Source organism: Marmota monax, unplaced genomic scaffold (assembly GCF_021218885.2).
Source record: "Marmota monax isolate L192 unplaced genomic scaffold, Marmota_monax_Labrador192_F-V1.1 WCK01_AAM20220418_F8-fsc00080, whole genome shotgun sequence".
Taxonomy (NCBI): domain Eukaryota; kingdom Metazoa; phylum Chordata; class Mammalia; order Rodentia; family Sciuridae; genus Marmota; species Marmota monax.
In genome coordinates this window covers 7,464,547-7,492,330 of record NW_026694750.1, presented here as the reverse complement: position 1 = coordinate 7,492,330, position 27,784 = coordinate 7,464,547, and the positions used below count along the sequence as shown (strand labels likewise).

Here is a 27,784-nt window from a genome sequence, read left to right as displayed (position 1 = left end):
CCCTGGCTGTCTCTGAAGCCCCCTGCCCCAGGCAGAAACCAGCCCAGAGTCAGGAGCTGCAGTTAGCCTTGCGGCCACCTGGTCTGCTGGCCTAAATGGGAACAGGTCACGGTCAGCCTAGTGGGGGACTGGGGAGGGCCAGGATCTATCCAGGCTGGCTGGACCCCCTCCCAGATGCAACCACCAGAGTCCTGTGGAGACTGTTTCCACACCCTGACAATAGCAGGCCCTTTTGGAAGGTCATGGAGCCTCTCGTCCCCAAGCTGAAGAACCTCAGAGGATGAGAAAGGCTGCGTCCCCCACTCTCAGCACGGCCTCCCGGGCCCCCAGGGCGGGCTCTGCACACTCCCTTCCTCACGCCCAGGCTGGTCACCACAGTCTACTCAGAGCAGCCCTTGCCCCTTGCTGGAGGCCACCTGGAGACCTGGGGCTCAAAGGCCCGATCATCTCTGGGGCTGCCCTGGTTCCTGGTTCTCCCCAGACTGGAGGTGCTCAAGAGGCCCCGTCCTATCTGGGCACCTGGTAGCCAGGAGAAGCTGGCTACCACAAGCCAAGGGCTGCAGATCAGCCCCAGCGGGGAGCCTCCATTTGAACCCGGATGCCAGGAGGTCCTGCCAGAGCACGCCACCCCCAGCCGCACAGCCCTGCAGGATGGGGCCCAACCCTTTCTCTTAGAGGAAGTCAGGGCAAAGCAGGGACCCTCTGCAGAGGTGCCGCCCCTCCCCACTTTAGTCCTGGGACCAGCCCATGTCTAGAGAATAGGCCTTTCCACCGCTGTGGGGGCCACCTTGGCCCCGCCCTCCCGGTCTCCGGGTTCTTAGACGGGCAGGTCCTGTGCCCTGGCACAGCCCAGCTTCCACAGGCGTGTCCTTTGGGTCTCGGCACTCAGGGTGCTGGGATAGGATCCTTGGTGGTCTTGCACTGCCTGGGGTCCCCCTCATGGAATCACTGGCCCAGCCTCCATGGCCAGGGTCTCAGGCCATGTCCTGTGAGAAGGGGCTTGTGAGTGTGTCATAGGTGCAGGAGAGAACGTGTGTCCGGCGCCAGACACAAGGTGTGGTCCAGCCTACCTGAGAGGGGCCCGGCCACCTGAGCAGGAGTGGGAGCCATGGCTGCCGTGTTTGAGTGGCAGGCTCCGTCTCTCAATTTGGCCGTCACTCCTTCCTTGATCCCCAGTGTTTATTTCCCCCAGTCACGAGGCCAAGGACCACAGCCACCCAACAGCCCTTCACAGTGAGTTGCTGCTACTGGAGCCACCAACGCTTTCCACCTCCCCGGTGGCTCTGCTGATCCAAACACTGGTGCCAGAGTGGCCCTGAGGCACCTCCAGGAAGGTGACTTTGACCTGCTGACCAGGGGCCCTCCAGGATGGTGGCATTGGCCTGCTGACCCGGGGCCCTCCAGGAGGGGTGACTTTGACCTGCTGACCTGGGGCCTTCCAGGATGGGGTGGCGTTGGCCTGCTGACCCGGGGATCTCCAGGATGGGGTGACTTTGACCTGCTGACCCAGGGCCCTCCAGGATGGGGTGACTTTGACCTGCTGACCTGGGGCCCTCCAGGATGGGGTGACTTTGACCTGCTGACCCAGGGCCCTCCAGGATGGGTGGTGTTGGTCTGCTGTCCAGGGCCCCCCAGGATGGGGTGACTTTGACCTGCTGACCCGGGGCCCTCCAGGATGGTGGCATTGGCCTGCTGACCCAGGGCCCTCCAGGATGGGGTGACTTTGACCTGCTGACCCGGGGCCCTCCAGGATGGGTGGCATTGACCTGCTGACCCAGGGCCCTCCAGGATGGGGTGACATTGGCCTGCTGACCTGGGGCCCTCCAGGATGGGGTGACTTTGACCTGCTGACCCAGGGATCTCCAGGATGGGTGGTGTTGGTCTGCTGACCTGGGGCCCTCCAGGATGGGTGGTGTTGGCCTGCTGACCCGGGGATCTCCAGGATGGTGGCGTCATCCTGCTGTCCAGGGCCCTCCAGGATGGGGTGGTGTTGGCCTGCTGACCCGGGGATCTCCAGGATGGGGTGGTGTTGGCCTGCTGTCCCAGGGCCCTCCAGGATGGGGTGGCGTTGGCCTGCTGTCTAAGGCCCTCCAGGATGGGGTGGTGTTGGCCTGCTGTCCCAGGGCCCTCCAGGAGGGGTGGTGTTGACCTGCTGTCCCAGGGCCCTCGAGGATGGGTGGTGTCATCCTGCTGTCCCAGGGCCCTCAGGTCTGGTGGCATTAGCCTGCCGCCCCGGGGCCTGACTGCAGGGTGAGCTCCTTGCAGTGGGAATTGGGAGCCAGGAGGGCGGTGCTGGGGCTTCTCACAGCTGGAGCTGTCACCGTGTTGGTTGTGAAGCGCCAGCCGGGTCAGGGCCTGGGAGCCCAGCACCGCTGCACTGGGTGACGGCAGCGATGGTGACTGCACTGGGTGATGGCAGCGATGGTGACTGCACTGGGTGACGGCAGCGATGGTGACTGCACTGGGTGATGGCAGCGATGGTGACTGCACTGGCTGGTGGCAGCGATGGTGACTGCACTGGCTGATGGCAGCGATGGTGACTGCACTGGCTGAGGGGTCCCCTGGGCTCTGCCTAGTCCTTCACCACCACCCGGCAGCTCAGGACCCACACGAGGGTCAGGCCATGGCACCCCCCTGGGTGTGTGCAAAGAACCATGGTGGGCCCAGGAGGAAAAGGCTCAGTACCCAGGGACTCGCCAGACTCCAGGGCTCACACTGAGACCTGGGGACGAAGGGCAGCGGGCCACCTGGATGCACCGGCTTTGCTGAGTGGGTGTCCTCACAGGGATTCCAAGTCGTCTGCACCAGCTGTGGCCACTGGTGGGGGTGAAACCTGGACTCCCTGGGGGTCTAGAGTCAGTGATGTGCGAGGGCAGAAGTCCCGAGTAGAGGAAGAGCTGAACTGGGCGGCCCTGGGAGGGCACATTCAGGCCTGTCTCAGCCTCCAGCTGAGCAGTGAGGGGCCGGGGACCTGGGAGACAGGTCAGGGGTCGCCAGGGAGGAGGGTGGACTTGACATGCTGGAGAAGCCCCCAGGCAGCAGGCCCAGACCTGGGGGACACAGGCTGGCTTCCTGGTCCTCAGCCCAAGTCTCAGATTGGCTGTGGGCTGCTCAGGCCTGGAGCAGCCCCCTCCCCGCATAAAGCCTGGGCTGGGGCCCCATAGGGACCAAGACTCGGCCTAGTCCTCCGGGGCCAGCAGCCTGCTCTCAGGCTGGAGGTGGGTACAGGAGCAGGGGTGTCTCAGCGTGTTCAGGCCAGCATGAGAAACAGCCTACCGCTGAGCGGCTGGTGAAACGTGTTTCTCACAGCTCTGGAGGTGGGAGTCCAAGGTCAAGGTGCCAGCAGATTCAGGGGAGGACCTGGCTCACAGAGTTGCCTTCCCACTGGCCTCATGTGGGAACGGGTGGGGGGCTTCAGGCCGTGTTTGTTTGAATCCCCAGGGCCCTGTTCCCAGCACCTCACCACCTCCCCCAGGACCCACCTCCTGGCGCCATCCCAGTGGGGCTTAGGGTCTCAGCTTATGAACTCTGGGGACACTCAGGCCATACCAAGGTGCCAGGCAAGCAAGACGGACTGAGACCCCTGTGAGGTGAACCGGGGCCTGTAGGGGCTATCCCTGCGGGGCTGGGGGACAGCAGGAGTGGGCGGCAGGGGTCCCCCTGGATTTAGGTACATGCACACTCCGTGGAGATGTCCTCAATGAACAGATGGGGCAGGAGGCCCCAGGTCGGGAGGGCAGTGGGAGCAGAGGTACCTGCTGCCACCCCTGGGGCTTCCGGAACTCCTGAACCTGGCCCACCCCAGCTGGGGATGCAAATATTTGTTGAGCCAGTGAGTGGACAGATGGACAGACCGACCGATGGATGGGGATGGCTGGGCAGGGAGCGACACAGTGGGAAACCCTGGAAAATCAGGAAGGAAGCGAAGGTGGAGCAGGAAACCTGCAGATCCCAAGTGGAGGACCAGACCTGAGGCCGCGTGGAGGCCAGAGCCCCAGCTGTTTGCCAAGGGACCCGAGCTTGGTGGGAGGCCGACACCTCCGTGAAGATGGGAGGCACCTGAGGGCCGGGCAGGTGGCAGGGCACCGGTCCAGGCAGCTGGGGCGCTCCCAGTGAGAAAGGCAGGTGCCCAGGGAGGGGGCCTGGGAGAGGGCAGCGCTGGTCAGAGCAGCCGGCAGCCAGAGGCTGTCTCCCTCTGGGTTCGAGCCTTCAGCCTCCTCAGGCGGCCGTGGTGGGGGTTCACCAAGAGGCCACTCTGGGGGCCCGTCGGGGCCTCCCCGTAGCGCTGCTCCTCCAGGCAGCACTGGCCCAGACGCAGGAACATGCTGGCCCTGGGGGCCTGGCCCGGCTGCGCCCACAGGCGGCTCTGCTCCAGGGCCGGTGACAGCTCGAGGGCCTGGGCGAAGGCCCCCTTGGCGCCCTCCTCGTCGCCCAGGCTCAGCAGCAGGCGGCCCCGGGAGCTGAAGTCCTCGGCTCGCCTTGCCAAGTCCCCGTCCCCGGCTCCCTCCCGGATCACGTGGTCCAGGTCCTGGAGTGCCCGGTCAACTTCCCGCAGCTCAGCCAGGCAGGCAGCCCGTAGACGCAGGTGGCAGGTCCTGCCACCACCAGCCAGGACAGCCAATGAGCAGTAGCCCAGCGCCCGCCTGGGGTGCCCTGTGTCCAGGAGGGTGCTGGCTTCCTGGGCTGCTGCCTGCAGAGGACACACAGGGGCGTAGGGAGTACAGGGTCAGCCCTGCCGAGGCTGCTGGCCTTGGGAGGGGGCCAGCGCCTGGGTAAAGGGCCTCCCTGCCACTCCCTGTCCTGGAATCGGCTCGGCCCAGCTCAGGCTGCCAGTGTCTGTAAGTGTCCTCCTCAGCCGCCACTCTTGCTGGGACACCGGCATCTCCTGTCCTCCCTCGGGAGCCTTACAGCCCCACCTCCTGGCAGGCCTCTGGTGATCTTCAGAACCACCTCTGTGGGCCCTCCAGGGGCTGCTGCTTGGCCCCACCACCTGCTGAGCTGCCAGGACCCTTAGGACAGGAGCCGAGCTGCCCTCTGCCCAGCCCAGGTCCTGGGTGCAGCTCCTCCCAAGGTCAGGAGGGGAGGGCCAGCTGTGCACAAACTGGCTCCCTCTTGTTGCAGTCCCTGCACCAAAGTCAAGGTTGGGGACCAAACATGCTGCCAACCTGTCCTCCCTCGGCTCTCCCTAGCATGGTGCAGGCCCCTGGATGTCCACGCACTGGGTTTGCTGTGTGCTGGACTCATCCCTGGCCCTGGGGGCACCTGGGTGGGCCAGAGGCCAGCTAGTGAGCATGTCCACCTTAACCCTCCTTTCTGGACTGCTAGACTGGCGGTCATTGCTGGCTAGGCCTGCCGCCCCCAGGCAGTTTCCTTTCTGAGCTGAGGACCACACTGGGAAGCTGCCCCATGCCTCCTCTTCTCCACTGACCCTGCTTCTTCAGTCAGCTAGGGACAGAAATCACAGGACACTTCACAGTGAACCTGCTGGCCCAGTGGCCTTCCGCGGCTCCCCTGGACCTGGGGAGTAAGGTGCGCTGCAGGCCAGCCTTTCGGGAAGCTCTGGGAAGCACACTCAGGTGCTGGGATGTGACCTTGGTCTCTGACTCCAAAGCTCAAAGCCTGTGGTCCTGGCCTCCCCACCTGTGGTGCCCTCCTGACCCTGACCGGGCTGGCCTCTGGGATGGGCTTCTGGCCTGGAGGAAGCCCCTTGCTGACTCAGCCCAACTCTGGGAGGGTCCTCCCCTTTCCACCCCGTCACCTGTACTTTTGCACCCCAGGCAGAGATGCCCAGAGGCTATGGGGTTGTGCGTGGGCAAGGTGGTGCCAAGGTGGGCAATTGTGGTGCCAAGGTGGGCAGAGGCCCGTCTTCAGGGCAAGACCCGGCACCTCCTACTCACACCTCACCCCATCCAGCTGGAACCAACCCAGCAGTGGGGAGAGGACAGTGCCCTGTGGTGGCCCAGGGTCTCAGCCGTGCTGTGTGGAGGGGCCAGTGTGGCTGCCGGGGGATCTGTGCACACCTGGGCCACGCTGTGCCGCTCCGAGGCCGCCAGGAGCTGCAGCAGGAAACGCAGGTCCTGGGCGTCCGCCTCGGCCAGACACTGCAGGTCCTGGACGGCAGCGGGGACAGCTCCCTTCTTGAGCTGGAGCAGGCCTCTCCGGGCCCGGGCCGCCTCCGGTGGGCGTGTGGAGCACAGGGCTTCCTGCAGGGGAGCACTGGCCTCCTCATAGCTGCCTGTGGATCCAGGAAGGACAGTGAGGGCTGTGGCTGGGGACGAGGAGCGCACAGGCTGTGAGACATGCCTTCCCTGCTCCATGCTGGCAGGGGCAGCTGAGGGACAGACTCGGCCCGAGGACAGAGCGGGGAGCTGCACACGGGGAGCACATCCAGGCTGCATGGACCCACCTGCAGACCCACCCTTGCCCCCGCTGCATGACCCCTGGTGGGGCAGCAGGGCTCTGACTGCCCTCCTGGAGGTCACCACAGGGATGGCCTTCTCTCCTGAGGCCCTCGGGCAAGGCTGGGCCAGGGGAGCAGAGCACGTGGGTGTGAGCAGCAGGAGGTGGGGAGAAGCCCCGGAAGCCCTTGGAGGGCAAAGGCGGGCGCCAAGAGCACCCTTCAGGTAGGGGCGAGCGTCAGGGTGAGGTGGAGTCGGCACACATGGGCCAGGAAGGGGCCGACCTCCTCTGGACCACAGTGGATCCCTGCTTCATGCAGCATGAGTGTGTGGGGCAGGAGGGTTCCTTGTGAGAGGCCCACAGACGGGCCCAGAGGGTCAGGTGAGAGGGAGCCCCGCCCACAGACGGGCCCAGAGGGTCAGGTGAGAGGGAGCCCCGCCCACTGATGGGCCCAGAGGGTCAGGTGAGAGGGAGCCCCGCCCACAGACGGGCCCAGAGGGTCAGGTGAGAGGGAGCCCCGCCCACAGACGGGCCCAGAGGGTCAGGTGAGAGGGAGCCCCGCCCACTGATGGGCCCAGAGGGTCAGGTGAGAGGGAGCCCCGCCCACAGACGGGCCCAGAGGGTCAGGTGAGAGGGAGCCCCGCCCACAGACGGGCCCAGAGGGTCAGGTGAGAGGGAGCCCCGCCCACAGACGGGCCCAGAGGGTCAGGTGAGAGGGAGCCCCGCCCACAGATGGGCCCAGAGGGTCAGGTGAGAGGGAGCCCCGCCCACAGACGGGCCCAGAGGGCGCTGAGGCCGTGGAGTTGGGGTGAAGGGGCCTCAGGACCAGTGCCGTCCATGGCTCTTCTGTTTCACAGAGAAGAACAGAGCAGGTCAGGGGTGTGGGACAGACGTCTGTGTCCCCCACTCCTGGCCGACACGTACCCAGCACCAGGAGTGTGTCCACTAGGAGGAGGTGCCAGCTGGGCTGAGTGGCATCGATTCTGGTCAGCGCCTGTCCCACTGCCAGGAGGCCCTGGGTGTCCTCGTCCCCAAGGGAGACCCCCATGTCCAGAGTCTGGCTCAGGAGGGCCCGGCAGCGGGAGTGGAGGCCCTGGGTAAGTGGCACCCGAGCTTCCGGCCTCAGAGAGCGGATCTCGGGGACCACGGTCCCTGGGTCGAGTCGCAGGGCAGAGATAACGTCGTCGACGGCGTCCTGCAAGGGGAGAGTCGACGGCGTCCTGCAAGCCTGGCTCAGGAGTCATCCCAGCCGGGAGGGACATCCCTGTTCTTGGGCCTCGGGTCCTCTCCCGGGGTCCTACAGGGTCTGCCCGCCAGCTCACTGCCCTTCCCTGCCGTCCATGGCTGCAGCCTCATGCGCCAGCCCAGTTTTGGTTGGGCATCTGAAGGACCCAGCTCACTGGCTTTCATCCCCCACAGTTACCAGCCCTGACCCCCTTTTGAGGCCAGACCCTGCACCTGCCCATCAGTCCTCCAAGTTCAGCCCCCCGACCTGCCCGAGGTCGGTGGCACCCTCTCTGGGTAGCTCCCTCCCAGCGGGTGATTCTGGAGTTGGCGGGTTTCGGGCATATGCTCCTCAGAGCCTGGGCCATGGCACCCCAGGGGCAGAAGCCCAGTTTGGCAAGTGCCCCGGGGTTCTGGGAAGGGAGGCTTGGTGTGGGGCACAGGAAGGCTCCCTCCGAGGGCGTGGGACAGAGGTGGGCTTGGCTGGTGCCCCAGGGGCAGCAAGACACAGGGAGGAAAGCGGAGGGTTGGGCTTGCTGTTGAGATGTAGGCCTCCCTGCCCAGGGCCGGAGGCCAGGAGGCCAGGCGGAGGCCAGGCCTTGTGGGAGGGCCTTGATGAGTAGATGCTAAGCCACCTGCTCCTGTCCTGGCCGGCCATCTTCCTCGGTCTTTCCCCAGTTGCCCTGTCCTGGGGCCTCTGTCTCCCCTCCTGATCTGTCGGGTTAACTGAGTATTTTCAGTATCCCCTTTTTGTCCCTCTGTTGACCTCGGGGCTGTGCCCTTTGTCCTGTTGTCGGCATTCGCTCCGCGGATCCCACGTCCTCAAGGTGCTCCACAGGCAGCGGGCCACGAAGGCGAGTCCCCTCCCCTGCCACGCTGCTGACCTCCCGCACGGCGTGTCCACGTGTGTAGGAGCTCTTGGTGGTGGCTTCTGAGGCTCCTGGGACAGGCTTCAGGGATGGTGTCCCCTTCTGCACCCCGAGGGCTGTTTCTTTTTCTTTTCCTTACGATACTCTGGAGAGTTGGTCACAAACGCGTCTCAGGCCACAAGGGAATGGAAGGGCTACGTTCAGCCTTTCAGGAATCAGGCAGGGAGCGGAGGAGGTCACCATGAGTCCAGGGCCTTGGTGGGCACGTTCCCGGGGGGGTGGTCCCTGTACCTGGGCGGCGTTCCTGGAGGGGGCATGCCCCTCGGGGTCCCTCGTGCAGGGAGACTCCCCACTGGGGGCCCACGGAAGGCCTCATACCAGGAAGCGGGCCTGTCATGCCCCTCGGCCCGTAGGCAGTGGGGTACCCCACGGCCTGGTGGGTACCGGGTTGGAGCCCTGCAATCCTGGCAGTGGCTGCAACAGTGCCTCTTCCCTGCGGGGCTGTCACCCGTCGGGATGGCCCACCCACCCCACGGATGGGTGCGCAAGACCTGCCAGAGCCGGGGTGTGGGGACACAGCGGATTCACTGCCAGCAGCCCCCCCAGCTCCTGGCCCAGCACTCCAGCAGGTGGCACTCAGCAGTGCGGTATCTGGGAGGAGGTCCCCTGCTGTGGTGGAGACTAGGCTCCGCCCCGCGGCAGCGCCAGACCAAGGCCCTTCCCTGCTGGGGCTTGGAGCTCTTTGGCGCCATCTTCCTGAGCCATCACAGTCAGAGGATCCCATTCATCTGCTTGTCGAGGGTACCAATGAGGACCGGGCCCCGCGGGCGCCTCCTCCTGCAGTGGGCAGCTGCGTGACTCAGGGGTGGTTCCGAGGGCTCTGGCTCCCGCGGGATTCGCCTCCCCAGAGGCTGGACGCCACCAACTGGGGCTGCTTTCCCCGCGGCCGCTCCTGAGCTGCTGCCTCTTCCTTTGCCTTCGGAAAGGACCTCGCGGGCCTCGTGGGCTCTCTGTCTCGAGGTCCCTGTCCCTGCTCCTTGGGAGCGTGTCCGCCCCTCTCTCTCCGCTCCTCTGGGAGTCCAGGGTGGAGCCGGCTTGGTCGTGGCCTCAGGGCCCCTGGAGCACTCCTTCTAGACACCGCCTCCCCACTGGGCCTCAGGGGCCCTCCTCACAGGCCCTTCTTTGGAGGCCTCCCACTGCCCTTAAGCCAGGCTGGGGCCTTGGGCTCTGGCTCACCCCTTCCCGTGCTCGCGGCCCTGCTCTGGGCGCCTGCAGTGCCTTCCAAGCCTGGAGCTGCCCAGGGCCTGTTTCTGCTGAGCAGCGCTTTGCTGGTGGCGTCACACTTTCCTGGGTCTCTGCGGCCCGTGCTCTCGACCTGTGCTCTGGGGCTGGGCGGTGCTGGTTCTGTTCTGGTGGACATTTCCGTCACCCGGGGAGGGGCCATTCTGGTCTGGCCAGGTGTGGCTTTGCTCTTGGGTAGAGCAGGCTGACTCCAGCATCCCCAGCCCTGCCTGGCCCTGGCCACGGCTCAGCTGTGGGCCCAGCGCAGGTGACCTCTGCTTCTGCCGTGCTCTGGGCATGTGCAGTGCAGGCCTCACGCAGCGTCCCTGCAGACTGAGGAGGACTCCTGGCCCGGCCCCTGCTCAGTCCTTCCTCTTGCTTCTGTCCCCATGACTGTGCCTACTGCAGGGACTCCCAGGAGTGCCTCCCTCAGGGCCTCGTCTCTGGCTGGCTTCCTGCACCGAGTGCCCCGTCCTCAAGCCTCATCTGCTGCAGTGTGTGTCAGAATCCCCTTCCTTTTTTGGGGGCTGAATAATATTCCCTCAAGTGGTGGACTGTTCTGCTTTTCCGTTCCTCCATCAGTGGCCACCAGGGCTCTCCGTGAGGCGTGATGCTCCAGCGTCAGCACCAGTGGTCTTCTTCCTGGTGGCCCAGCCATTGAGCACTCCTGCCAACAGTTCCACAAGGCTAGTTTCCCCAACCACACCGGTCACTTCAGAATCTTGACTGTTACCCTCCTGACGGGTGCATGGTGGCATCCCTTAGCTTACTGAGCGTTTCCCTGAGGACGGTGACGCTGGACGTCTTTTCCTGGGCTTCTTGGCCCTATGGGCAGTTCCGTTCAAGCCCTTGGCCCCTGTGAGCTGGGCTGCTTGGTGCGTCGGTGGCAGGCCTGGCCGGGGGTTGCCTGGTGACCTGCTCGTAGGCTCGGTGCCTTGATGCACGACGGTGCTCAGGATTCCTGAAGTCTCATTGGTCTACTTTTTCTTTTGTTGCCTGGTTTGGTGTCCATCTAAGAAACTGGCCAAATCTAAAGTCGTGAAGCTTTTCCCATGTGTCCGTCTAACAGTTCTGAAGTTTGAGGTCTTATGGTTAGTTGTTTTTTTTTTTTTTTTTTCCATCCTGGGATTGAACCCAGGGGCACTTTATCACCGAGCTGCAGCCTCAGCCCTTTTTATTTACTTAATTTTTTGAGACAGGGTCTTGCTAAATTGCTGAGGCTGGCCTCAAACTTGCCGTCCTCCTGCCTCGGCCTCCTGAATTGCTGGGGTGATAGGCATGACTACATTTGGACTTTTTATCCATTTTGAGTTACTTTTTGCGTATGGTGTGAGATGAGGGTCCAGATGCATTTTATGTGGATGCAGTTTCCCCAGCATCGTGTATTGAGAATAGTTTTCTTCCCCCGCTGGTCTTGGCTTGACAAAAGTCGCCTGCCCACACGGGTGGAGGGTTATTTCTGGGCTCTCGTTCCATTGGCCCTGCAGACACGGGGGCTCATGCCAGCAGCACACTGCGATGCTCACCGTGACTGAGAGAGCAGGGTCTAAGGCCCCAGCTTTGTTCTTTTTCTAAACTGTTTTGCGTATTTGGAGTCCCTTGAGGCTCCATATGAGTTCTGGGGGGAGTTTTTCTATTTCCATAAAAAACCATTTTTTTTTAAATATACAATTTAGTTGTAGATGGACACGATCTTTTTTTTTTTTTTTTTTTAGTCCCGGGGATTGAACTCAGGGGCAGTAAACAACTGAGCCATGTCCCCAGCCCTACTTTGTACTGCATTTATTTAGAGACAGGGTCTTACTGAGTTGCTTAGTGCCTTGCTTTTGCTGAGGCTGGGTTTGGACTCGCAATCCTCCTGTCTCAGCCTCCTGAGCTGCTGGGATAATAGGCGTGGTCACCGCACCTGGCAACATAATATCTTTATGTATCTTTTTTTTTTTTTTTTTTTTGTGGTGCAGAGAATTGAACCCAGTGCCTCACTGAGCTAGGCAAGCGCTCCACCACGGAGCCCCGCCCAAGTCCCTCATGGGGATTTTGGTAGGGACTGCACCGAGTCTGCATTGAGCGCTCCTGCCTACAGGGTGACACAGACTTGGTGACAACGTGAAACACTCTGATCTGTCACTTTCTTTTGGCCATGTGCCCTAGTTGCCACCCTATGCATCCTTGACTTCCTGAGGGGTTGACCTAAATATTTCGTCATCGGATGCGCTTGTCATTGAGACGCTTTCTGAATGTCCTCTCAGGTTGTGCCGTGAGTGTGAATCACTCTGGGGTCCGGGGGTCCACCTGGTGGCCTGCCGTTTTCCTGAATCCTGTGACTGCTGGTAGATTCTGGGGGACTCCTCCCTCTCGGCAGCTGACCTGCGTGTCAGCGCTGGGCGGGGTGGAGGTGGCCTTGCTGCCGCTCCCCTTGAGGAAAGCCCTCCGTCTGGTGAGACGTCCGCTGTGGGCTCCCACACGGGCTCTGGTCCTTCCTTCCACCTTGCTCCGCTGGCAGTTTTCAACACAAGCGGCTGGATTCCGCCCTGTACTGCTCCTGCTCCGTGGGTCACCTCCTGCTTCCTGTGTTCTGCTAATGCGGGGACCCTGGGGGGGACTGCATGTGGGACCTCCTGGCACACGGCCGACTTTCTGCTGTTCTGCTGAGGTCGTTGACCCTGGTGTGCGTCAGGGCACTCCTCGGGTTTCCCCGTACTGTGGGCCTGGTCTTGGGGTTGGGTGTCGCTGGCCTCTGGGTGACTTAGGAACTTCTCCCTCTTCTTCTTTGTTTTTTGTGAAAAGTTGAGAAGAGTTGGTGTTGAGTCTCTGACTGTTCAGAGACTCCCCGGGGGCCTTGCACACTCGTCCGGCGACTGGCCCAGCCTCGTCAGTACCTGGGTGTCCCTAGGCTTTTCAGTTTCTTCCGGACCCTCTTGCTCTGTCCACCTGCTTGTCGGCTGTCCTGCCGAGCAGCTCCTCCGGCTCCCTCCTGTAGGACTGGTGCTCATGACCCACCTCAGTGCTGGCTTAGAGATCCGAGTTCTCTCTCTCTCTCTCTCTCTCTCTCACCAGGGATTGAACCCAAGGGCTCTTACCACTGAGCCGAATCCCCAGCCCTTTAACATTTTTTATTTTTATTTGAGACAGGGCCTTGCTAAGCTGCTGAGCCTGGCCCTGAACTTGCCACCCTCCTGAGTCGCTGGGACTACAGTCTCTTCTCTTTTTAAGTCCATCCAGCTAATGGTTTGTCCGCTTTGACTTTTCTGAGGGATCGACTTTGGGTTTCATCAATTTTCTCTATTGTTTCTCTAGTCTTAACTTTATCTCTAACCTTCCTCCTTTCTTTCTTTCTGCCTGCTTTGGGTTCAGTGTTCCCTAAATCGTAGGATTGGTGACTTGGGATCTTTGTCTTGTAATGTGCACCGCTGTGGCCGTGAACGTCCCTTGGTCCTGCCTGCGTTGTCCCGTGTGTCTGGTGCACTGTGATTTCATCTCCATCCATCCCCGAGTGCTTCCTGAGCCCCTGGTGATTCCTTAGCTCCCCACTTCTACAGAGGGCAAACTGGGCGCGAGAGGCAGAGCGATCGGCCTGAGGCTGCCTATCCGACCCTCGACCCAACACCCCTGCCCAGAAGCAGACCCCAGAGGGTGCCCTTCCGCACACACAGGGAGTGTGCAAACAAGGAGTGTCCACAAAGCAACAAGCAGAAAGTGTCTTCCAGCACACGGCTGCTGGTGTGAGCCAGACCTCTCCTCCTGTCCGCCTGGCTCCCAACATTTTATCCTGAATTGGAGCAGTTTCTGCAGAAGGTCTTAAGTATATCATTTCTCTCCTAAAAAGCAGGTAATTTAGGTCAGATCAAAGTTCCAAGGGCTCTGCTGGCTGCACCCACGGCAGACAGGACTTACTCCTTCTGCACCCGTCCTGTAAATCCTTTTTAACACGGGGCTCTGTGCAGCAGACTGTGCAGTGGAGGGGACCCCTCGTGGCCTACACCCCTGTAGAGGGACACCTGCAGCCGTTATGGAACTATTTTAAGCTGGGGAGGCTCCACCAACCCTTAGGGCTTGCACACGTGTCCGTGCAGGAGTCGTGGAAGAGTGGGGCTCCCTGGAGGTGGACCTGTGGGGTGCGGCTCCTACGGCCTGCAGTGCAGGTGAGGAGGAGGGGGTTCTGATGGCACGTCACGGCTCATGACACCTGGCCCTGCTGGCACTCCTTGGGTGCAGGAGGAAGGCACTGCCCTGGCCTCCCTGCCCCACCTGCCCGGCCCCAGAGGGGAGAGTGGCCCGGCACCTGCAGCTGGTCCAGGGCCAGGTACACGAGGGCCCGTCCACACAGAGCCTGCACATTCCCCGGCCTGGCCCGCAGCACGGAGTTGAAGTCAAACACAGCGGTCTTCTTCTGGCCGAGGAGCCCATAGCAGCGGGCTCGGACGAGTAGGGACTCACTGGCCTCCGTCCCTGTAGGAAGTGGGCATGGTTAGGACATAGCTGTGGCTGGCCACTTGTCCAGTGTCCCTCCTGGTGCCCAGACTGGGGGGTCCACTGTGGGGAGCTCACACTCCACTGGGCAGCAGGGGGAGGGAGCCCTCTAGGAGGGCGGCATCTGGGAGGACTGGTGGACACTGAGGGACCTTGAAGAGGCAGGGGCACTGCCCTGTCTCTGAAGTGAGGCCAGGCGAGGGGGACGGGGATTCCCGGGGTGGCTGGGGAGGGTGTGAGGCTCTGGGCGGCAGAGAGGAGGAGCCTGCACCCGCCAGGAGGAGGAGGCCCTCCCCAGAGAGGAACCACCACCACCCACTTCTGGGTGTCTGTCCAGCGCCAGATGCAGGGGAGAGCGACTTGGGCCTGAGGCTGCTCTCAGCCTGTCCCTTCCCCGCAGGCTTGCTGGCACCTGCTCGAGGGCAGGCGGAAGCCCCTGCAGTCTGACCGGGGGTCTGTACCAGCGCCCTGCACCCAGGAGCCTGCCGTGAGCCTGAGAGAGACCCTCCCTCCTCTGAGCCTCGTGCCCCACACAGCACCGAACACCCCACTCTGAGACGCACAGGGCCTGCCTATACCTGGGGCCAATGCAGGGCAGCAGCATCCCCGTGCCTAGCCCCCGGGTGGGCAGCTTGGCCTCTTGGAGACTGTGTGGGCACCTGAAGCCTCAGGCACTATTTCTGGGAGGTCTCAGGGGAGCCAGCATCTCGGGTCCCCTCACTGGAGGGAGAGGAGGAGCTGGGAAAGGGTCTGCTCATCCCGGGGCCGAGACAGCATGGACAGCAGCCCAGGAGCCAGGCAGGGCACAGCTCAGGCCCCAGCTGGCCCAGACCCTTCCTGGGCCATGGCATGTTCTCAGTGAGCGGCCCCACTGTCCATCCCACAGGGGCTCCCAGGGCCCATGGACCTGGGAAGCAAGCTGTCCTCAGCCCTGTGTCCCCCGTGTAGCTGGCACAGGATTGGACCCCTGGGCAGGAAGGGTTCTCCTACCCGCAGCGAAGATGGCCAGAGAGAGGTAGGCGATGGCCTCCCTGGTGTGGGCCTCCCTGTCCACCCCGCTCGGCTTCGCTCGCAGGATGCTCAGGGCCCGTGTGTGGCAGTGGCTTTGCAGCAGCAGCCGGTCCTCGTGACGAAAGACGTCCAGGGTGGGCTGCAGGCAGGCTGTGTCCCCAGAGTGGACCACCTTCTTCACCAGCTGCTGGGGCCCGAGAGAGTCGCTGCCACCACCGCCTGCCTCTGGCTCCTGCTCACTGCCCCATGGCCAGCACGCCCTGCCCACCAGGCCCCGTCTCCTCCAGCCCAGGGGCCTCTCTGCCTGTCTCCCCATCTGGTAGGGGCGGGGCTCCCCGACGCAGGGTCTGGTCCCCAGTGGACCACAGGGCCAGGGTGGGAGGAACGAGGGGGCTCCAGCTGCACTCGCAGCCCCCTGTCGGCCATGTGGCCAGGGCAGGGTGGAGCCCTCACGTACCTGAGCCTGGACCTCCTCTGACCATGGGGGGAGAGCCCACCTCCATGAGCCTCCTGGAGGAGGCCTGACCAGGAAGGGGTTTCGAGCCATCAGAGGCTCAGGGAGCCACTCCAGAGGTGTGGAGAAGAATCCAGGGCGGGCCAGGCAGGGTCAGCTGTGCTCTGGGCAGTGCAAAACCCCAGGCAGACACAACCTCTCCCTCCGGGGCTCTGCCCGAGGAGACCCAATACTGCCCCCTTCTGGCCTCTGGTGCAGACACTGGCCCCAGGGCAGGGTGGAAGGATAGCAAGTTCCAGGGTGTCCCTCCCTCCTACTCTCTGCCCAGGGCAAGGGGGTCAGGATTCCAAACCAGCACAGGAGCAGAAAGCGGCTGGCAGGTGCCTCCTCCTGGACTCCAGAGTTTGAAGCCCTCCTCAACATCACCAGCTGCCTCTGGCCCAAGCAGGAGCCTCCACAACAGGGAGGCAGGAGAGGCTCTGCCACCCCAGGAGCAGAGGGGTCTTGGAGGCAGGAAGGCAGGCAGGGGCTGAAGGCCTGGGTCCCTTCCCTGCCCCTCCACCTCAACAGGACCATGTCCAAGCTTAGCCTGTGTGGGACCCTCGGGGAGAAGCTCAGCTCTGATAAGTTCTAGGTCCTTTCTTCATAACCACAGCCAAAGCCAACCTGCCAGGCCTTAGGGTACCTGTTCCAGCTAATTACCAAGACAACCTGCAGGACCAGGGCATAGATGAACAGACTGATGTCAGAGAGGTAAGAGGGGCTGCAGGAAGCAGAGCTGGGGCTGAACAAGGTTTTCAGGCTGTAGGTGCTGAGCGGGGTCCACAGGAGGCCTGCTGCCCTCCGCAGAGCTGTGCCCATTTCCACCTGCCCTGCAGTAGTGCACCTGAGCCTTCTCACCTGGTTGGCATCGTAAGAGAAGCCCCTACGCAGCTGTAGCAGGGCCAGCCGTGCCAGCACGGGGGTTGCCTGGGGTCTCCGGGAGAGGGCCACCAGCAGAGATTTGTGGGCATCGTCCAGGCGGCCCAGGCGGTAAAGGGCATCGGCTGCCAGGAGTTGTGAGTTCTCGTCCTCCACGTCCAGCTCCATCAGCATCGTGGCCAGCTGGTACACGCCATGGGCATCCCTGTGGAAAGAGTGGCTCAGGGTGGACCAGCCCCTTCCCTATGCCCTGCCCAGCTGCTCAGCAGGTTGGGCCAGCTCGCAGCCCACTGTCTGCTGTGTGGCCAGGGCAGGGTGGAGCTGAGGAATGACCCTCACACCACACTGTACCTAAGTCCATGCTGCTGTTTCCAGCATGCCCCTCAGCCCTCACCCTCCCTCCGGGTCTTCCCATCACCCCACGGGTAGGCACTGTGGCACAGGAAGGGTGAGTTCACGTAACGGTCAGTAGTAGCACTGACCCTGAGTAGACCTCAGGATTTCCTTTTCTGCAAAAATGTGGGTTAACAATTTGGCCCTGCTGGGCTCAAGGGTGAGCTGTTGGCAGGCAGGATGCACTTGGGATGTTCCTGGTGTCCACATGGGAACGTCCTGAACTTCCACTCCAGAAGAGGCCGGAGCCTGGGACTTGAGTGGACCCTCGGGGAGAAGCTCAGCTGTGGTAAGTTCTAGGTCCTTTCTTCATCGGCACAGCCAAAGTCAACCTGCTGGTAACCCTTCCTCCCCACCAGCAAGTGCAAGCACACGTCAAATGAGGCCTGGAGGAGAGGCCGGCATTGGGTGGCTGCAGTGATGGGCCGAGGCCCCTGTCTGGAGGCTGTTCACTTCGCTGCCTTCTCCCACCTCCCAGTGACCCACCAGAGTGCACACTGGAGCAGCTAGAGGCTGGTGTCTGCTCGGTTAGCAAGGATTGTGCAGGAAGCCCCAGGGCAGGGGTGGGGGCTGTGCCGGGTGGGCAGGGCAGGGAGCTCAGAGGTCCAGGACCCTGCCCCGGGGCTGCTCTCCACCAGGAGCTCCACTCTCCACTGAAGGAGGAGACGTGGTGGACACAGGATGTTCCCACCATGCCTTACGACCGAGAGCAAAGGACCCGGGGCTGAAGGAAGGAGTACTAGCCAGCAGCCTCAGGACCGCACACTGCTGCCTGGAGGCGTTTTTACCAACAAAGGACTTTCATGATCTATTGGAGCAAGAAAGTAGACTACAAACTACATTCATCGCACAGATGTGTTGTATATGCACAAAAAGAAACCTCTAGACAGAAATGCCGGCAGCGGGCTGACGCGTTGAGTTTTACTGTTTCCTTTCCATGTCTGAGTCTCTGATTTCCTAGGGACAGGAAGCCCACAGTGCAGGATGCTCACAGACTGAGACCCTAAGCTCAGATCTGGGGCTGAATCGTCCCGGATGCTCAGGGAAACCTCCCAGACATGCTGCCTGGCTTTACTCACCTGTAAACAGGAACACCCTCTACCTCCCAGGAGACCCGAATGGAGCGGCAGCCCCCTCTTGGGCGGGGCCAGCTCTCACCCTTCCTGTGCCACAGGGCCGTCCATCTCAGCAGCTCTGCTCCTGCAGGAGGGCACGTCCGCAGGGCCGGGGCCACACCCGCGCAGCAGCATCCTGCGGCCTTCCTCCCGCAGCACGGTCAGCAGCAGTCCGCGCTGGTTCCAGGGCACGTAGGCCTTGGCGGCCATCAGCGCCTCCTCGGGCTGCAGCCGGCACGCAGTGACATAATCCAGCGCCCCCAGGAAGGCGCTGCCGGCCAGCACCCGCAGCAGCCCACGGCCGCACAGCGCCCGAACACAGCCGCCGGGATGCGGCGCCCCCTGCTCCACCACCGCCTGGAAGTCCTCCTTGGCGCCGTGGGTGTCGCCCACGTGCAGCGCGCAGAAGCCACGCAGCGCCCTCAGGGGCGCACTGTCCCCAGCAAGCTCTCCGGGGTGCCTGGGCCTCAGGAGGCGCTCGCACAGCGCCCGAGCTCCTGCCACGTCCCCAGCCAGCAGCAGGCACTCCGCCAGGCGGGTGCCCAGCACAGTTCGCTGCCCTGCGGGCTCCAAGCGAAGCAGGAGGCGGAGCGCGTGGGTGACCGGGACCAGCAGCTCACGTCCCGCGTCCTCGCGGAGCTGGGGGCGACTCCGGACAGCCTCCTGGAAGTGGGCGAAGCCCACGTCCGCGGTCTCCTGAGCCTGGACTCGGATGCGTTCTTGGTCTGTGGCTGAGAGCACCGCCTGGAGTTGCCTCCGCGCCGCGGACGGGCTCTCGCGGAAGGCCTGGTGCAGGTCCTGCAGCACGTCGTGGGTTCGGCCACCCAGGAAGAAGGCCGCCGCTGCGCGCGTGACCAGCAGGGCTGCCCGGCGCTCATCTGGAGAGAAACAGAAGCGCCCCTGTTTGGAGGAGCTCCCGCCGCAGCAGCCCCTTACCGCGCAGCGTTGGACCCTCGCTCCAAGTACTTTTCTGCTTCGGGCGTCTCCCTGCAGGCTCCCAGGAGCCCAGGGCGTGGCACTGCCAGACCAGCCCGGCAGGAGGCGCCCAAGTGCCACAGCAACCAGCAGGCTCGGAACCAAGCCACAGCCAGGAAGGTCATACCGAGAATGAGCCCTGGGGTGCTCGGCCACAACTCCATTCCCAGTCCCTTTAGTTTTTGAGACAGAATCTGGCCAAGTTGCTGAGGCCGGTCTTGAACTTAGGATCCTCCTGCCTCAGCCACCCCAGTCCCTGGGACTCGACGTGTGGCCACGGTGCCTGGCCTCCCATGAGATCTGAGTGAAGGAGTTAGGACTGAATGTCCTCTTTAGGGACTGGCGACCTCCTCACCTGCCAGGTGAGCACTGGCGTTCAGGCTCTGACCACGGTGGCCACTGTTGCACACACGTCTTGGTGTCCTGCCTTCTCGGGCCTCTTGGGACTGGATACTCCCTGTATGAAGCCCATCTCCCCCAGGTGCAGGAGAGAGGCAATGGCACCCAGAGGCCCCGAGCAGGCAGACTGGGGCCACTGACTGACTCTGGCCAGGTCTCAGGTTCCTTCCCTGCACTATTAGGTGGGGCTCATCTCTGGGTCACTTTCCATCACTGTGACCAAAATACTTGAGAAAAATAACTTCAGGGAGGACAGACTCATTCCAGCTCCAGTTTTGGAGGTTTCAGTCCCATGATCCGACCCCATTGCTGTGGCCTGAGGCAGGGGGGCACAGCATGGTGGGGCAGGTGAAGCCCCAGGGCACGCCCCCAGTGACCAACACCCTCCAGCCACGTCCCTCCTGCCTTCCACTGCTACCTCCTCCCAGTAGTCCGTTCAGCTCTCAAGGGATGACGCCCCGTTGAGGTCGGAGCCCACCATCCAACCCCAATGCCCAGCTCTGGACCTCACTGCACTGGGGACCAAGCCTTTGACACACTGAGCTTTTGGGGACATTCAGATCCAGCCCATAACAGATGATAAGGCCCATACTCCATCCCTGTGTCCAGATGGGGATCGCTACCGTCCGTACTCACAGGGCTGAGGTTTAACTCAGGGTTAGCATAACCAAGAAAAAAGCGTCTTGCACCCCAAGACTGGCTAACCAACAGCGGGGTCACCCTGTCCAGTTCTGGTGCCAAAGCAAAGGAAATGGGGCCTTTCCTGTTGGTCACTGATGCTTGAACTAAAGCAACTCTAGCCCTGATTTCTGCAATAGTTCATGGACCCTAGGACGTTGCGGCTGGAGGGAGCCCTGGGGGCTGAGGAGAGTAGTTGTTGCTTACCCACATGGTAGCGTGCCTCTCCCCTCCAAGGCTCCAGTTATACACAGCAGCCTTCTGTATACCACCTTGTAGGTCACTGAGGCTCTGCTCATTTTTCTTCTGTTTTATAGTCTGTCTTGGATTGTGCTGACCCTTCTATTCCATTATGCTATGATTTTTCTTTTCAGTTATGGCATTTTTCAATTCTAGAATTTCTATTTCTCTCTTCTCCTCTTTTCTCTTTTCGCCTCCTCTCCTCTCCTGTTGTTTGAGCCAGGATCTCATTATGTTGCCCAGGCTGGCCTCAAACTCCCAGACTCAGGCTGCTCTCCTACTTCAGCCTCCTTAGTGCCTGGGACTAGACACATACTACCACTGACCTACATCCCCAGCCCCATCTGGTATTTTTTAAATTGTACGCTAGTTATCCCATTAAGGTGTTATAGAGATGCTGGATTTAGTTATGTTCTTCTGAAGGGGCTGGATTTTGTTTTTAGCAACAGGTTGGGTTCAGACTTCAAATTGTACCTCCTCCTCTCTGACCTGACATCTCCACTTCCATCTGCTGCTCTTTCAGACAACCTCATCTTCCCCATGAATGGCACGTCAATGGTCAGCCGAGGACTTAAGTGGATTGCATGGACACATTTTGGATCTTGCCTGCTTCTGTGGCTCCGTCTCGGGAGTTTCCTCCAGTCCCCTTTTCCCAGCTCTGAACTCTGTCCCTTGTCATCTCAGACCAATCAAACTGCAGCTTGCTGTTGTGCCGGGATGCATGGGCCGAGGAGCCCCGAAGCAGAAAGCCTTAGTGTGTGCGTCTCCCGGCTCACCCTAGTCCTCCAGGGTCAGCTGGCTCCCGGCTGCACCTTCAAACGGTTGCCTTTGATGTTCTGTCATGGTCATCTGTGAGGCACGTGTGCACTGAAGCTATTCCATGTTATTGGAAGCAGATTCTGCTGTACTTAACAGTTTTTATGATCTGTCCGTTGTTTTAATTTTCATTTTCCTGATTACTCGTGAGACTCACTAATTAATCCCCCCGATCTGGAGGCAGGAGGCCTGCTTCTCGCTGTTCCCGTTTGCTTTGCTCTCATTACTGTGAGGTGCCTGCTCTGCATGGATTATCAGCCATCTGTGTTCTCTCTTCGGGGAAGGCCTGTGCAGCTCTTGTTGGGTCTTTCTGATGGATAGGTAGGCGTCCTCCACATCCTCTGCATGCCGAACCTTTGCCCATCGTCTGCTTGGAAAGCCACAAGCCTCTCTGTGGCTTGTCCTTCCATTTTCAAAACAAAAGTTTCCAGTTTTTAATTTAATGAAATATGTCCGATTTTTCTTTACCATTTCCGCTTTTTGTGTCCAAAGAAACCCGGCTGTTCACAGAGCTCTTGTTTATATCCTCTGACATTTTCTTTTAGAAACTGAGATTTAGCTATTGATATGATCCACCTAGAGTTCACTTTTTTGCACAGGACAAGGCTAGTCACCCTGATTGGGTCAGAACACTTGTGTACTTGTGTCAAAGCACCCAAAACCTCATCAACTTGGACAATTACGCTGTCCAAAGGAAAGGCTTTGACTCAGAAGTTTTATCAGTTTTAAGCACTATTACCTAGCGACCCCCAAACTTGGCAGCTCAAAACAATAAGCAGATTTCCCCCTGGTTGTACTGGGGTTGAACCTGAGCATTTTACCACCGAGCTACATCCCCCATCCTTTAAAATTTTCTTTTATTTCAAGACAGGGCCTTGCTAGGTTGTCCAGGTTGGCCTTGAACTTGTGATCCTCCTGCCTCAGGCTTCTGAGTTTCTGGAATTATAGGCCTAGCTACTGCACTTGGCTGAAAACAACAGCTGTTTTTATTGGCACATGGTTCTTTTTAAATTTGAGCTGAGCTGCTGATGTGGGCAGTTCTTCTGTTGGTCTTACCTGGGCTCACTCACATGACTATATCCATCTGTTGTCAGGACTGAGTGGGAGGGTCTAAGTGGGCCTTTCTCACATGCCTATGGGCTGATCCTCTGTCCCCTCTTAGGCCCAAGTGTCCCCACCCTGTGGCACTCTGGAAGGTGGCAGAGCCTTTAAGAAATGGGGCCCAATTGGAAGCAGCTGAGAGAGCTCCCTCTGCCCCTGAGGCATGTCTGTGTTGGAGAGGCTGACCCCCTTGCCCTGGGTGACTTGGGCCGACTGGCCCGCGGTTCCTGGAGCCCCCTGGCAGACATGGCCCTGCTCTTGGAAGCCTGCCCTGGACGGGGCTGGGTGTTTCCTGCACACACATTCCAGAGGCTGTAGCTACCACCCTGTGCCTGTCCATGTATGACGGCCCAGGTGGGAGCCCCCTCCATCCTGGGGTGGCTGATGCCCCCATTCATTCATCAGCCACTGCGAGCTGTGCTCTGGGTGCCGAGGGCCCTACTCTCCCAGAGGCCCAGGACTCTTTACTGAGTATTTTCTGATAACTTACAGTGGAGGATTTCAGAAAAGTTATTTCCAGAAATAACTTTTCTTTCACTTTTCTGTTCTTTCCACCTGGTTCTTCCATACGCTCCTTGTGGAGGTCACCAGTAGCCTTGGCACTGTGCACTCTCGGTCTTGAAAATGTCCTTGTTTGCAAGGCCAATCAGTCACAAACAAACCTCAAATGATGAGCCACAATGAACCATTTCTCTTTGTAGGTGCATTATCTCAGCTGTTTAGTGATAGTAACAGAAAGCTGGCTAATACACTGAGAATGTCTAGAACTTATGACACCCCTTTTCCTACCTGCTCCTCCCCTCCTCTCCCTGGTCCAGTTTTCAACCAACTCTTAAATGATTCTTGGCTCTCCTGCTCCACTCCTCTCTCTCCACCATTAAATCTGTCCATAGTCTTGTTTCTAAGTCAGTGATTCTCAGACCCACCACTTTGCTGCAACCTTTCTCCCTGACCTGAGATCCATCATCTCTTGCCCGAGAGCCTAGGGATGACTGTCACTGCCTCCCATTCTCCGACCTCCCAGCCTCTCTGCCTGGACCAGCCTCCCGTTCTCCTACCTCCCAGCCTCTCTGCCTGGACCAGCCTCCCGTTCTCCTACCTCCCAGCCTCTCTGCCTGGACCAGCCTCCCAGTCTCCTACCTCCCAGCCTCTCTGCCTGGACCAGCCTCCCAGTCTCCTACCTCCCAGCCTCTCTGCCTGGACCAGCCTCCCGTTCTCCTACCTCCCAGCCTCTCTGCCTGGACCAGCCTCCCGTTCTCCTACCTCCCAGCCTCTCTGCCTGGACCAGCCTCCCGTTCTCCTACCTCCCAGCCTCTCTGCCTGGACCAGCCTCCCAGTCTCTGACCTCCCAGCCTCCCTGCCTGGACCAGCCTCCCAGCCTCCCTGCAGGTTCTTCACTCTCCTTAGCTCCTACGGCACACCCCACACGACCTCCAAAGAAGCGAAACGTGCAACTCCTCTCACTCTACGTTGGACACCCTTGGGTGGCTCTGAGGGTGAAACCAGTCCTTCAGAGTGCGGGCTCGGCCATGGCTGCCGTCTGCGTGCTCCCCGTCCCCGACGGCCACGCTGGCCCCTTGTGGTGAGGTGCAAGCTCTCTCTTCCCCAGGGCCGCCTCATGCCCCGCTTCTGCTGCCTGGAGCCCCTCTCAGCTCCGAGGCCCCTCCCGCAGGAAGCCTGCTCTGACCACTGCCTGGAGTGGGCCTGCACGCTCCACTTGGTTCCTTTTCTGGGTGCTCTGGAAGGCCAGGTCCTGCCTGTCTTGTCCCTGTGGAGTCCCAGCCCTGGCACAACACCCCCCCGCCCAGGCAGACTTAACCCAGGGGGCAGCATCCGCGCGGGGACCAGGACTCCCTACCTTGGGGTCTGTCCCTCGCGGGGTCCGACTGCAGGGCCCTGCTGCAGGCGGCCAGGCAGTCCTCATACCTGCCACCGTGGAGCAGCGCTTCTGGTGACAGGACCTCACTCCAGGTGCCCTCGGGGTCCAGGGCAGCCAGGAGGCCCCGGCAGTCAGCCTCTTGCTGGCCGTCGCTGACCGTGGCCCGCGGCTGTGCTGAGACATGGTCCCGGAGGGTGCTGAGCAGCGTGGGGAGGTAGGGACGCTGGTGGGTGTGGACGAAGGCCGCGGTCCGGGCTGCGCTCGAGGCGAAGGCCTGGAGATAGTCGGCCACGCCGGCGCCTGCCTGCTCCCCAGACAGGACCCGGGCCAGGGCGCGGGTCAGCTGCAGCTCCAGGGCCTGCTGGGAGTGAGCGTCCAGCAGGGCACTGCAGCGCTGGGCCACTTCCCTGTGGCGCCCATGAGCCAGCAGCCCGGCCAGTGAGTGCAGGACAGCCGCCGGGTGGTCAGGGCAGAGGGCACCGAGAAAGGCAGAGGCCAGAGCCCCCGTCAGGGAGACCACTGCCATGCCGTCCCAGAGGATGGTGGGGATTCGGCTGTCCCCACAGCACCAGGCCTCCAGGGTGGCCACCACAGGTGCTCCCCGAGCCTCGGCCAGTGCCCCTTGTAGCCTCTGCACGGCTGAGGGGGCGTGGCAGCTGAAGGCAGCCAGGTAGAAGGCCGTGGCCAGGAGGGGGTCCCCCAGGGCCAGGTGCTGGTCCCCCTTCCGGCAGAGGCCGGCCACGAGCTCCTGGGCTGACATCACACCCCCCTGGCCCATGTCCATCCTCACGGGTGCCTGTTGGAGGGGGCTGGGGTTAGGGTCCAGGTGGTGGACATCCACTGGCCCTTTGGCCACCCAAGACCAGCCTCAGGCAGCCTCCCCTGACTGGCCTCACTGAGACCTCAGGGTCAGTGTACTGCAGCGCCCCCTCAGCAGGTGGTTCTCGGGGCTGGGGTCCACCAGGAGTCCCTCCTGCACCGAGGGGGCCGACCCTGCCTGCTCGGGTCTCTCTGAAAGCACCTGCCCCTGAGGCCCACTGGGGGGAGTTGGGTGGTCTGAGGGGACGCCCAGCTGTACCCCTGCCCCTCCCAGCAGGGCCTCAGGAAGGCCGTGCAGCCTTGGCAGCCCCCACCAGGGCCTGCGCCCTGCTCACACCTGGGTGACCTGGTTGGGCACCGTGGGGACCTGCCTGGCTCTGGGGTGGGGATGGGGGCAATGCTGGCCCACGCCATGGGGCTTGGCTCTGGGGGTTCCAGGCCCCGGCCAGCCCCTCCCTCCCCACTGCTGAGCTGAAGGACTCAGGGCCTGGACCCTCTTAGTCCCCAGGGACCACAAACAAGGATCCCTCGAACCCTCCCTGGCACACAGAGACACAGGTGTGCACACTCACAGACTCACTCAGGTCCCTGCACCCCAGGCGGAGCCGGCCCTGTGCTGGGGGGCCGCGGCCCGGGCAACCCCACTCCTCCTGGCTGGGTAGAGGGCTTGGGTGGCTCCACAGCAGCCTGGTTGCTGGGTTCTGCAGAGCCTCCAGTGGACACTGCCCAGAGGCTGGGCCCAGGCAGAGCCTCCTGTTGCCCTGGACAGCGTCAACACCCTCCCTCCCGGCCTGGCGGCCCAGCCCCGCTCAGGCCGGGCCCCTCTGTGCCCTGCCTCAGGCCCTTTTCCCTGGTCATCTTAGGGCAGAGAAAGGACTCTTGGGCTCAGAGGGTGGGGGGTCTTGGGGTGACGGGAAGTCGCCCCCACAAAGGGGTGAAACGCTACCCAGGGTGAACCCCACCCAACACTCAGGTCTGTACTTGCACCTTAGGACTCTGCCCTGCCACCAAGGCCTTTGCTACCCACCCACCCACTGCCTGCAGGGCACATGGCCAGGGTGCTGAGGGTCTTCACTCTGGGCCGGCACATAGCCAGCTCCCTGCACACAGCCTTCCTGCACACAGCCTTCCTGCACAGAGCCTTCCTGCACAGAGCCTTCCTGCACATAGCCTTCCTGCACACAGCCTTCCTGCACAGCCTTCCTGTACAGCCTTCCTGTACAGCCTTCTTGCACACAGCCTTCCTGCACAGCCTTCCCGCGCACAGCCTTCCTGCACAGCCTCCCCGCGCACAGCCTCCCCGCGCAAGCCTCCCCACGCACAGCCTTCCCGCGCGCAGCCTTCCCGCGCGCAGCCTTCCCGCACCCAGCCTTTCTGCACAGCCTTCCTGCCCACAGCCTTCCCGCACCCAGCCTTCCCGCACCCAGCCTTCCCGCGCACAGCCTTCCCGCGCACAGCCTTCCTGCACAGCCTCCCCGCGCAAGCCTCCCCACGCACAGCCTTCCCGCGCGCAGCCTTCCCACGCACAGCCTTCCTGCACCCAGCCTTTCTGCACAGCCTTCCCGCCCACAGCCTTCCTGCACCCAGCCTTTCTGCACAGCCTTCCCGCACACAGCCTTCCTGCACCCAGCCTTTCTGCACAGCCTTCCTGCCCACAGCCTTCCTGCACCCAGCCTTTCTGCACAGCCTTCCCGCACACAGCCTTCCTGCACCCAGCCTTTCTGCACAGCCTTCCCGCGCACAGCCTTCCTGCACCCAGCCTTTCTGCACAGCCTTCCCGCCCACAGCCTTCCCGCGCACAGCCTTCCTGCACCCAGCCTTTCTGCACAGCCTTCCTGCCCACAGCCTTCCCGCGCACAGCCTTCCTGCACCCAGCCTTTCTGCACAGCCTTCCTGCCCACAGCCTTCCCGCACCCAGCCTTCCCGCACCCAGCCTTCCCGCGCACAGCCTTCCCGCGCACAGCCTTCCTGCACAGCCTCCCCGCGCAAGCCTTCCCGCGCACAGCCTTCCTGCACCCAGCCTTTCTGCACAGCCTTCCCGCACACAGCCTTCCTGCACCCAGCCTTCCTGCACAGCCTTCCTGCCCACAGCCTTCCCGCGCACAGCCTTCCTGCACCCAGCCTTTCTGCACAGCCTCCCTGCGCACAGCCTCCCCGCGCACAGCCTGTTTCCCTTCCATTTTCCTCCTGGCCCTGGCAGCCCTGCTGAGCTGCCTGACCTTTTTCCTGGTGAGGCCCAGACACTGGGACTAGAGTTGAGGACGGGGTGCAGTGTGGGTGCTATTTCAAGGACCCCCTTCGGGAGCAGGAAGGGAGATGGACTGGTTTTGTGTCCAGTTCAGGATGCCCAGGTGCCCAGATGCCAGGCCAGTGCACTGGAGGGTTTTCTGGGGGATGGGGGCCCGGCCAGGTGCTGGCTTCTGATGTCCTTCTCAGCAGCCAACCCTCCTGAGATGTGGCCCACTGGACCAGTGCCTCTGTGGCGAGTGGCAAAGGCAGAGGCTGGTGGAGGTCCGAGCGTGCAGGCAGGTGTGGTCAGCACGGAGATCTGCCTGTCTGGCCTGTCCTGTTCTCTGGTTCTTGACATTGATGGAGGCACTCCACAGGGAGGTGACCGTTCATGAAGAGATTTCCCATTACTTTGCTTTTGTTATTTCATTTAATTACCCTAATTAGGCAAGCACAGCAATGGAGCTGGCTGTCAGAGGGGGCTGCAGGAAGGCCTGGGGCGCAGAGGTGG

The 27,784-nt window shown here is 61.8% G+C and overlaps 2 protein-coding genes across 2 annotated transcripts in view; both read right to left on the bottom strand.

Annotated features, from left to right (window-relative positions):
* Mmel1 (membrane metalloendopeptidase like 1) overlaps positions 1 to 3,495 on the bottom strand; it is a 35,034-nt gene extending 31,539 nt beyond the window's left edge. The window contains exons 1-3 of the mRNA XM_046424884.1: positions 3,483 to 3,495; positions 2,806 to 2,971; positions 1,814 to 2,578 (exon numbers count right to left, since the gene is read on the bottom strand). Coding sequence (XP_046280840.1) covers positions 1,814 to 2,578; positions 2,806 to 2,971; positions 3,483 to 3,495 — 944 coding nt within the window. The remainder of the gene's footprint in view (positions 1 to 1,813; positions 2,579 to 2,805; positions 2,972 to 3,482) is intronic.
* Positions 3,280 to 25,774, bottom strand: Ttc34 (tetratricopeptide repeat domain 34). Its single transcript, XM_046424879.2, has 9 exons — positions 25,617 to 25,774; positions 24,205 to 25,021; positions 18,181 to 19,015; positions 16,609 to 16,834; positions 15,234 to 15,438; positions 14,056 to 14,222; positions 7,324 to 7,594; positions 6,021 to 6,235; positions 3,280 to 4,690 (listed from the first exon to the last, which is right to left on the bottom strand). Exons 2-9 carry the CDS (start codon positions 25,007 to 25,009, stop codon positions 4,163 to 4,165), a joined length of 3,252 nt encoding a protein of 1,083 aa, XP_046280835.1. The 5' UTR covers positions 25,010 to 25,021; positions 25,617 to 25,774; the 3' UTR covers positions 3,280 to 4,162.
* Between the last annotated feature and the right edge of the window lie 2,010 nt (positions 25,775 to 27,784).

Excerpts from the sequence above, each read along its gene's own strand:
- Ttc34 (XM_046424879.2), bottom strand. The coding sequence starts at position 25,009 with ATGGACATGGGCCAGGGGGGTGTGATGTCAGCCCAGGAGCTCGTGGCC. Across the intron at positions 7,595-14,055 it reads TGGCCCTGGACCAGCTGCAG|GACGCCGTCGACGACGTTAT; the intron begins GTGCCGGGCCAC and ends CTCCCCTTGCAG. Across the intron at positions 6,236-7,323 it reads GGACACACTCCTGGTGCTGG|GCAGCTATGAGGAGGCCAGT; the intron begins GTACGTGTCGGC and ends CTGGATCCACAG.